The sequence below is a fragment of the Neltuma alba genome, unplaced genomic scaffold, assembly GCF_004799145.2.
Source record: "Neltuma alba isolate B1F8T4 unplaced genomic scaffold, ASM479914v2 tig00010662_pilon, whole genome shotgun sequence".
Taxonomy (NCBI): Eukaryota; Viridiplantae; Streptophyta; class Magnoliopsida; order Fabales; family Fabaceae; genus Neltuma; species Neltuma alba.
In genome coordinates, this window is record NW_021635507.1 from 23,257 (window position 1) to 34,259 (window position 11,003).

Genomic DNA, 11,003 nt, shown 5'->3' on the forward strand with positions numbered 1-11,003 from the left:
GTTCCTATTACAATGTGGCCATCATGAATATATGTCTGTAAACAATTTTAATTTTTTTATGATATGAATATAATAACATATACTATAGTAAGGAATATACATATATAATTCACCCAAAAAAAAAGGGGTGTGTATATATATATATATATATATAGTAAGTCACGTTTTTAACAAGTCACAAATTGAAAAGGAGAAAAAGGGAAAATAGTGTAGAATCTCAAATTCAAAAGGGCATCAGTGGGGACTCCCACTTGATCTTGAGGGACACGCTGCCTTCAATAATCCCCCTCCCTCCCCCTCATCTTTCACTCCACCATTTTCTTTCACTCGCACCCCACTCCCTCTTCTTTTGAGTACTACTATTACCATGCCTATAAGATCTCAATTTACTTTTATCTCTCAAGGCCAATATGATCGTTCGAGGTGGTTTGCAAGTGACCTTGATGTTTTTATTTTGCATGTGGTCGCCTCACCCTCTGCTCGTAATGGCCTTTTATCTTGCAGTCTCGTGGTTCGAGTTGTACCGTTCTGAGCTCTTCTCTTCTTATTTATTTTAGTGTTCATGCCGTTGTTCTTGTTTTTTGTTTTCTTTTCAGTTTCTTATTGGGCGCTTATACTTTTATTAAATTTTATCATGTAAAAGCTTCCAATAGTTTATGTCTCATTGCACTTAGATTTTAATAAATTATCCTTTTATAAAAAATACTTTATCTCTTTATCATTTTTTCTAAATTAGCTAATTTAACTAATTTATAAAATGATATGTATAAAAGAAAAAATCTTAAAAAAATACCCGTTAAATTTCAAAATATCAATTCAGAAATTACTATAAAAATGTGTTGTTATTTGCTATTCACATGTAGTTAGTTCACTCAATTGTTATTAAAATGCAGTAAACAAGATTGTTTTTTAATTTCAAAATTTAAGATTTTTTTTTTGGGATTTTCCTATATATAAAACCTAATGTTGCAGATTATGTCGCTATAATTAGCTAATTATTTGACTTTCTTATAGTGTTTTCACATGCTATCCATGCGTTTATTGTCTAGCCATATTTTTTTTAAATGAACACACATCGAATGATAGATTTCTTTTTAGTTTGATAGATGACAACTGTACACGTCAATATAAATTTCAAAAAGGGCTACTTGTGAACATAATGCTTAATCCAAGAAAGTTGTAAATATCAAGATATTCACCATAAATGAATTTTTTAGTCTAGAGAAATCCACGCATGTTTAGCTTCCAATGAATTTTACTTACTGTAAATCTCAAAAAGGACTGCTCTTTCTCTCAAGATTTGAGCTTTACTCTCATATACAAACTTATCATATGCATAAACCCCATTAAGAATATGTAGTGTGAATATTCCATGAACAATGAAACTTATCTCAAACCCTACAAGTTTATATGCATGAAAAGTTTTTACATCAAAGACTTATGGAACGAACGAACGATATGGATTAAATAAAGGCGGAAAGACCGAGAATGGTCCAAGTGATCGTGACTTTAATGGAGGCCAGCTGAGAAGAGAGGAGCGATAGATGTTGAAACTTGGTGAGAATACAAACATGTTGCAGGAGAGAGGGATGAGTATGAGCACGAGAAGATACGTACACACACACAGAAAAAGCAAGTTGACATCCAGGTAGGGTATGCTAGCGCTTTCGTCTCAACCGTATGCTCCGCGTGCGTGTGTGTATATATACGCCTCCGGTTCTTAATATAAGACCTAATTGTTGAGTTAGTTGTGGTCTTAAATATAAGACCTATTTCTCATATTTATCAATTTTCTCTAAATTACCCCTATGGATACTTCCTCAACCATAATCAAGTAGAAAAGAAAGATGAGATATTAAAAAAGATGATTATGGTATTTTAGGAAAAACATGTCACATTTCTTATAATTAACTAACTTACCTAACTTTCTTAATCTAATCAAATTAGTTAAATGGGTCTAATATTAAACATCGAAAGAGTATATATATTCGCATATGCTAACGTAGGATCTCTGCTAAAGCACGCAGGACAGACGCCACCTACTTTTAGTATTATTTGTCCCTTCATCATCCTCAAACGTCCTCTTCTTTTTATTTTTTGTTTTTTGTTTTTTTGGTTCTCTTTTTCCCTTCCGCCGATTTCTTCTCTAGCCTAACTCCATGTATAACTCTTATCTGATTCTTTCAAGTTTCAACCTTTGCGAAACAAACGCCCTTTTTTTCGCTTGCCTCCCACCTCCCTGTTTATAACTGTCTTACTTATAATAAATGCCTAACTGTACGTTGAGTGTACAACAGAAAAACGGCGTGTCCAAGACAAATCTGTGGTCATTCATTATGTTGTTTCCATGTCATCATATACTGCCCAGTGGTTGCACTTCTGATACCGCATTCATGACTAAATATAAAAGTTAGTTGATAATTTAATTATTTTATAATATAATACTCTAATTTATTTTATTATATATATACACTCATTTATTATGAATAACTAACTTAATTAATTTCTTTAATATTAGCAAACTATTTATTTAGATCTTGTATTAAAGACTAAAAGTAGTATGTTTTATCAAAATTAAAAAAAATCTTAAATTTCATAAATTCTATCTTAAAATTTAATACTCCTCCGGTCCTTAATATAGGACCCAATTAGAAGGTTGATCTTGGTCCTAAATATAGGACCCCTTTCTCATATTTTTTCATTCTTTCCTAAATTACCCCTATTAGATAATTAAATACCACAATAATACTCATTATTCATTAATAATGGTAGTTCTCGCTAATGCACATGATTAGTAATGATATTTTCAGAAAAATAACATCTATTTATTACAAATAACTAATTTAGCTAATTTTCTTAATCTACTCAAATTAGTCAACTAGCTCTTATATTAAAGATCGGGGATAGTATTTTTTTACAAAATAGTCATTGTAGTAGTTGCACGTGTTAAAAATTCTGTTAAATAATAGTTCTAGCTAATACATATTACTAGCAATAGTATTTTAGGAAAGATAACACCTCTTTATTATAAATAACTAACTTAACAAATTTTTTAAATTTATTTAAATTAATCAACCAGTTCTGATCAGGTTTGTGGATGAGAAGTATTTTCACACCTTTTGAAAATTGTTACGGACAAGGGGGGAACATTGCCATTAACAAATAGCGATAGAAATTTATAAGATCTCGTACTTCAATTACTCTTTTTTTTTAAAAAAAAATTGGTTTTTAAATTAAAGTTTTCGAACTTTCAGATTAATTCATAGTACGTTTGGATACTTAGGCAGAAGTTTCTTAATATGGAGAATCGGTCCAAAGTTCACAAGAAACTATCACATCCTATATGATATTATGATCGGACGGTGCGTGAGCCAGGAGAATTTGGACGACGTTGGTACGGGAGGAGGCGAGTTAACCAGACTTGAATTTTTTTCAAATGTCAGTTTCTTTTTAGAAGTGTAAACCGAGGGTATTTTGGGATATCTATATTTATTACCTAACTTAACTACCATCCTTAATTTAATCAAAATAGTCAAAAGGGTCCTATATTAAGGACCGGAGGAGTAATTTTATAACTTTGTTCATACACACACGCTTTTCAAATAAAAAATAGTTTACAATATAATAAATTATAAGCAAAATTGTGTACTTACATAATAAATTTAATAAAGTGACTTGTATTAATGATAAAAAAAATACTCCTCCATATATATATATATATATCTTATAAACAGGACAAGAAGAGTATATATGAATAACCAAATTAAAATACAACAAGAATTTATATATGCATGATGGGATAGGATGAGATGGCACATGGATATATAAAAAGTCTAAATTTATCACAAAATATAACAAATACTTATACATCTCATAGTCAAAGAGTTCATGCATTTCCCATGCATTACATTGAATTGGCTAATTAATCATACTATTTGTAACTTATAAATATTACAATTTATTATACATTTTATTATACGAATACCCCAGTATCATATATACTTGTGCTAAATATTATCTATACCATATGTATTAGTTAAATGAATGTATATATCACTATAAAAAAACAGCGAATTAGCGACGGAAACAAATTCCATAACAAATTAGCGACGGAATTGCGACGGAATTTGTTCCGTCACAAATTAGCGACGTGGCAATTGGTAGAGGTGCCACGTGGTATTTTATTTTATTTTTTAAAAAATCTAATTAGCGACGGAATTGAATTTTCGTCGCTAATCAATTAGCGACAGAGGAATTAGTGACGGAAAAAATTCCGTCGCTAATCTGTTCTGTCGCTAATCCATCGCTAATTCCGTCGCTAAATTCAAAATTCCGTCGCTAAAACCATGTTTTTTTGTATTGTATGTATATATGGTGCGTCGAAAGTTTGTAGCACATTATATGCACCATGTACACGGCATAGATATTTTCCACAGAAGGGGATGATGCAGTGAGAAACAATCATTTTGCTTAATTGTATGTCCTTTTCCTCTCTCAGAATTAATTTATCGTGTCTTTATCTTAGACGCATTTCATAATACTTCATTTATGAACGTATGGATGGGCCATTACGTGATAATGATATAAGACTATCCGACAATATGAATAGAAAATTATTCATTATATTCACGTAGAAAGCTATTTAATGGTGATTTTAACATGTTAAAATCTACACAAGAATAATCAATAATTAATACCTTTATAAGAATAGTCAACATCACCTATTTATCGTTTTGAAATTCAACGTATTATTATGGTCATTTTCTCTAGTAAAAATGAATTATTGCATACTTTATTTTTTCAAAATTTGGTTCCCTCCTACCGCCCCCGTTCACTGTATACGTTCGATCCACGAATAATTATGTCTGTACATCCATCTTGGACAATAGTAAACTCATAATAATGTGTGCTATTTATAAAATATAAATAATTGGATGAGTTATATAAAGTATTAGATGATCACATTTAATTATATACATTATATATTTATGACAATATCATTATATTATTAATGTGATATAAAATTATGAGAAGTCATATTACTTATAAATTATAAACAACACATCCATTCATTTGGTTGCATTTTGCGTTTTTGGATAATACCAATCAATTTTTGATAATTTACCTTAACTAGACACTAAATAATTTAAATTGAATCAAGTTAGATCAGACATTTTTTTCCTTTAAAAACAAGATTTTATTTATTCACAAAACTTACAAAGAGTTTGGATTGGCTTTTCATAATATATATTTTCACCCAAATCAAGAAATTATTTCCGAATAACTAATCCAAACACATCAAAATATATAAAAAAAAAAAGCTTTGCCTCATAAAACATAAGTGATTTTTTTTAAGAATAATTCAAACACCCACTTAAGTTGCATCAAGTTTTGCCATCATTTTATTAATTACCATAACCCAAATATGTGCTATATATTTTTTTTTATTATCAAAAATTCAAACTCAAAATTTTATATCCAAAAATTTTTAAGAGAGGTGCTTGGTATATTAATTGGGTACGCTACTCAGGGTGGGCCCGACTTCAGCCCGGCCCCACCTCGTCCTTGCATGCTACGAGTGATAACAGATAAAAATGATAAAATGATGAGAAAACAAAAATTGTTGGGATCATGTGGAAATATGCGTGTGGATATTCAAATCCGTGTATGATAAGTGAAAAGGCTGGCGACGCTTTACTGAAAAAGTGCAAAGGACCAGAGTCAAAAATTAAAAAAAAAAAAAACCTCAATCCCTCCTATTCCTGGCAATAAATTATTAAATTACACTATCCCCTCACTCCAACCTAAACGACCTCATATTTTGTCACGCCCCTTTGACTGCTCCCTTTTCCCACTTACCAACCCCCTGACGCCCTGTCGTTTTAGCACTCCCTCACCCCCCCTCATGTTTCTCCCGCCTCCCACATCCCATCAAGCTGCCACGTGTACTCTCCTTCACTCCTTTCCTCCCAACCCCCATCTGTCACTTTATCATCCCCTCCCTCTACAACCCTAGTCCAAGCTGTGTATGTATATATATCCCCTTGTTCTCTTTCTTTATCTTTCTCCTAGTCCTATCTATCTTTCTCTCTCTCTCCCTTCCTCTGTCACTTCTCCTGTAAATTTCCCCTTCATCCGAGGAGCTCTGGCTGAGGTAAGAACCTGGATTAAAGCCGTTGCCTCTCGCGGATTCTCTCGGGAATGTGATTTGTTCACTCGCAAACGAGTGTTTTCGCATTCCTTAATTTGCATTCTCTTGTCAAACCCGATTTTGTTGCTGTCTTCTTCGTGAGCACTTCGATCAATGGCGGAAAGGAGATTACGCGTGGGGTATGCCCTCGCATCTAAGAAGCAGAATAGCTTTATTCAGGACTCGTTTGTAGCCCTCGCTAAATCTCGTGGTGTGGACCTCGTACGGGTCGATACAGAGCGCTCGCTGTTGGATCAGGGTCCCTTCGATTGTGTTCTTCACAAATTGTACGGCGACAATTGGAAGAGGCAGTTGCGCGAGTTCAAGGGAGAGTACCCTAATGCGCTGATTCTCGACTCGCCTGAGGCGATTGAGAGACTCCATAACCGGATTTCCATGCTGCAGGTGGTGTCCGAGTTGACAATTGAGGACGGGGCCGATACCTTCGGGATTCCTAAGCAGATTGTCATATACGACAGTGAAACGCTGTTTGATCGGCAGGCGTGGGAGACGTTGAAGTTTCCGGTGATTGCGAAGCCTTTGGTGGCTGACGGGAGCGCCAAGTCTCACAAAATGGCGCTTGTTTATAACCATGATAGCTTGAACAAGCTGAAGCCACCCATAGTGTTGCAGGAGTTTGTGAACCATGGAGGAGTCATTTTTAAAGTGTATGTGGTGGGACAGTACGTTAAATGCGTCAAGAGGAAGTCTTTGCCGGATGTCTCAGAGGATAAGTTGGCGGTTTCAGGAGACTTGTTGTCTTTCTCTCAGGTTTCGAATTTGGCCACTAATGAGAGGATAGATGATAGGTATTACAAGATGATGCGGTTGGACAACACAGCGATGCCTCCGCTGAACTTCATTACCGAGATAGCTCGGGGTTTGAGGCACGCATTGAAGTTGAACCTTTTTAACTTCGATGTGATTCGGGACTCTAGAAATGTGAATCGGTATCTCATCGTCGACATTAACTACTTCCCTGGGTATGCCAAGATGCCCGACTACGAGACTGTGTTGACAGACTTTTTCTGTGATATAATGTTCATGAAACATAAGGAAGAGGTAGAGAGTCCGGATGAGATTGACAGCACAGTGAATACTGGCATGGATAGTTGTCAGGTGATCAGAAAAATATTAAGCAATACATGTGGTGATGGGGATGACGGAAGCCTTCAAGTTTCAGCTCTTAGCAGGGAGGAGAATGAGGGTTCTCTTCAAGTCTGATAAATTGTATCAAGGGGCCTCATTCTGTCATTATGATCAGTTGGTGATTTTGGGTAACCTGAATTTGCATGATGGCCATGCACCAATTGGTTGATAGACATGAGCACAACATTCGGTTTAAAAAGCAGTTGGTACAGTGGTGAAATGAGTAGCTTGTTTGTGGCTAGATTAACTTCTTAACATGTATATTCCATCCATCATTGCTGGAGATAGGTGCTTCTCAAATACCCCCGAAGGTTTAGAAAAGTTGTATGTTGAGGCTTAAGTTCTTGTTAGAATCTGTCTTCTTTTGTTCCTTTGCTAGTAAACTTAATGGTTTTTATTTTCAGCTGATCAATTCTATTCTCATTTTAGATTTCTTGCTTTGTTTGCATTTATTATGTTTATGATTTCTTACATTGATATAACTAATATCTACATGAAGGGTCTACCTGGGCCAAATCTGATCCGAGAGCTCCCTAATTGGTAATATGATAGTAACCATGTCTTAAAGTTGATACAAACAAGATAAGGACTAGTATAATCTATTCTTCACTCCACAAAAATCATTTGAATCACCGATACCAATTCTTTAAGATGTGGTACAATCTGAGGACTGATAGATATCAGGTCACACAGAGAGAGAGAGAGAGAGAGAGAGCTGAGATAATATATATCAATGTTTGATTTAACTTCTGTTAAACAAGTAGAAATTGAAATTTGATTCTTATTTCATCCATGAATGCTTGAAGATAATTAAGGAACATAATTGAAAAAAGGACCAAGAATATTCTTCTTTGATTGCATTTTTTTTTAGCATAAGTGAGCTCATGCGCATTATTTTTTTGGATAGTGTATGATTTATTTTCTTAGCCTCAGGTCACAGTATGAAAAGTTTGTAGACTAAACTTTCAGTGGCTCAACAGATTACTCCAAATAGTAGAGTAAATTTTAGTTGAAAACAGAGTAGAAGAGTGCAATCAAAGTAAACTCTCTTATGACGTGTAAGATATGTCTTTTCAGTTATGGGGGATGTTTTGAGAGTCTTAATTGTATACTATGTTATTCTTCAGGCTGGTCTGCATATCCTGCATGCGTTTGCCTTGTGTTTAGCCTCTAATATCTGCATATCTATGGTTTGTCGCATCTTGAATAACTATTTGTGACCTTTATGGAAGTATGACATCCCTGTGACAGACAAAAGCCGACAAAAACATAATCGGGACATGCCAAAAATATACATTTTTTCCTTTTAGGGTTTTCTCTTTTTTTGCTGTGGGGAGGCTTAATTGTAAACAATGCTTGTGCACAATTATTGGATTGACTTTGAATTTGGGTGTCAATACCCTGCACATGTTAGTCTTATGCGTAGCCTCTTAAATCTGTATATCTATTGTTTGTTGCCTCCTGGATCACCATTGAAGACCTTTATAGAAGTTTGACATGGGGATATGACATCTCAAAAGCAACCAGATTCCGACAAAGCATTAAAGTGACAAATTTTAAATGCTGCGTATCTGCTGTTAAAAATTTTTTCCAAGACAATGATTCTTATCCTGGCATAAATTTTATACTCATTTGATATCATACTTTTTGTTTAGTCTATTTACGACTTTCTCATATCATTGTTGATGATGTGTGAGGTGCATTGTTGCAGAATAGGGTTTCTGGAGCCATGACACCTGGTGTGCATGTTGCAACGTTGAATGTCTATCATGCATATATAATTATACTATAATATAAAGTTCAAGTGCATGAAGAACCAACAATTACCTATATGGATGACTTAAACAACTCATCACCACCAGGTTCATCTAAAATGCTGATTTCTTATCATCTTACTAGATGAGCAGAAACTGAACTCACAAATTCCCTTATCTTCCTCAGCCTTAAGCATTCAACGCATTCTTGTCTGAATATAAACTGGGTGGTGCTTCTGACTAACTGACTGAGAAAAATGAAGCAGAATTGTATTAGATGGGAATCATTGAAACCTGAGAAGAGCAGATAAGAAGGTAAATAAAAGAGATGAGAGGGAAATGAATAAGAAACAGAGAAAATGGAGAACATAGCTGTTTTAGAGAGCTGGTATGCTGTTGCACTCTGCTTACTCACAGAATGTTATTGGATAAAATAGCTTAGGGCTGCAGAGGGTTTTTGCTGTTTTTTCATAAAGGCAAAGGTTTTGAGCACGACAATGCTGTGTTTGAAATGTGCAAGGTCCTATATATTGAGATATATATAATTTTTGATTGATGGGTCACCCTGGTTTTAGTTTTAAAGTTTAATATGACGAGGTTTACCTGATGTTAAGAGAACAAAATAGATGGCATCTTTCCCTCCAATCCCACTCTCCAGCCATCTGACTGTAGGGGTGTGGAACCATACTTGGAAACCCATATTGTAATACAAAAACATGTATTTAGCTTTTGTAAGGAAATAGAAGGTGAAACTTGGTTTCTGATTTCATGCAAGCTGCTTCAAATTATTTTCTTTTGAGATTTTTCTGTTGAGGAACTTGGGATAGGGGAAAACAAGTTTATCTTTCCCCTGCAACTACTTGTATTCTTAGCATCAGTATGTTTATTCATTTTTTGTTAAATGATAGCATGGTTCATTTCCTGTGCTGCAGTATGAAACTTAGCAGTTTAATAGACTACGAATAGAACAATAGATAGATAATGAGATGTAGACTTGTATTGGTAAAAGCAAGAAGATAAAAAACGCATGTAGAATACTCTACAGGAAACTTGAAGTTTGGTTGCCAAATCTGCTGATGCACATTGGTTTCATTGACTTTGAACCCACTTCTAGTTGTGCTGCATTTGTATGTCTTGTATGCGACTACTTTTGTATTCATGTGTATATGCTTTCTTGTGTCCCAGATCACCATTTTGCAGAGGCTTCACAAAGGTTCATTTATCAGCTCTCCTAGTACCTCCTTATTTATAAAGTCGGCATAACCTCATTGGAGAGGAAACTGGCAAGCATGGAGAACGAGAAGTTTTATTTTTGAGCAATATCTGTTATGTCACTTTCATTATTACTCAGCATTTCTATTCCTTTTTTAAGTAGGAATACAAGTGTCATTTCACATTCATTTTTCATTCTCTTTCCCCCAACTACTCTCTGTACTCGAGGGTACTTACAGCTTTACAACTATTGTTCTAACTAAAAGTCACTAACTCCTTCCCACCTCTCTACCATGTCGTGCTATTACAGTTAATCTATTATTTCTACATGCATCAATTCCAGAATTTGTAGGAGTCTTACGTGGTTCTTTATCACCAGCATTCTAATTTGTGAGGTATCTATTGAAATCCTTTACAAGGATATATGTTGAAAGCATTAAATATCTTCAATATTTGGTCTGTATCTTTTACATTTTACATTTTTCTTTTCTCTGCTGATTTTTACACATGTTAAGGTTCCTTTTCCACGTGCACCTACACTTCCTTTGACTCTTTGGGCCATGGAAATGTGATTAAAAAAAATTGTTGTTATGTGATATTTTTCTGAATTTAATCCACTGTTTACTGTAGATATTCTATCATGATGAAATTCTCAGAAAATTTGCTTGTTTCAATTGTGTTTCATTTAGTTTATTACT

General features: G+C 34.4%; 1 protein-coding gene across 5 annotated transcripts; it reads left to right on the plus strand.

Moving 5' to 3' along the window:
- The first annotated feature begins 6,167 nt into the window (after positions 1–6,167).
- Positions 6,168–10,733, plus strand: LOC114758068 (inositol-tetrakisphosphate 1-kinase 1). Of its 5 annotated transcripts, XM_028947075.1 has the most exons (3): positions 6,168–7,663; positions 9,051–9,408; positions 10,279–10,733. In XM_028947075.1, the coding sequence occupies exon 1, from the start codon at positions 6,305–6,307 to the stop codon at positions 7,412–7,414; it is 1,110 nt and encodes a 369-aa protein (XP_028802908.1). In that variant the 5' UTR covers positions 6,168–6,304; the 3' UTR covers positions 7,415–7,663; positions 9,051–9,408; positions 10,279–10,733. The 5 variants fall into 5 exon arrangements, with proteins under 5 accessions (XP_028802908.1, XP_028802907.1, XP_028802910.1 ...); XM_028947074.1 differs by lacking the exon at positions 9,051–9,408; XM_028947077.1 differs by lacking the exon at positions 9,051–9,408 and having other exon boundaries at positions 6,168–7,627.
- The last annotated feature ends 270 nt before the right edge of the window (positions 10,734–11,003 follow it).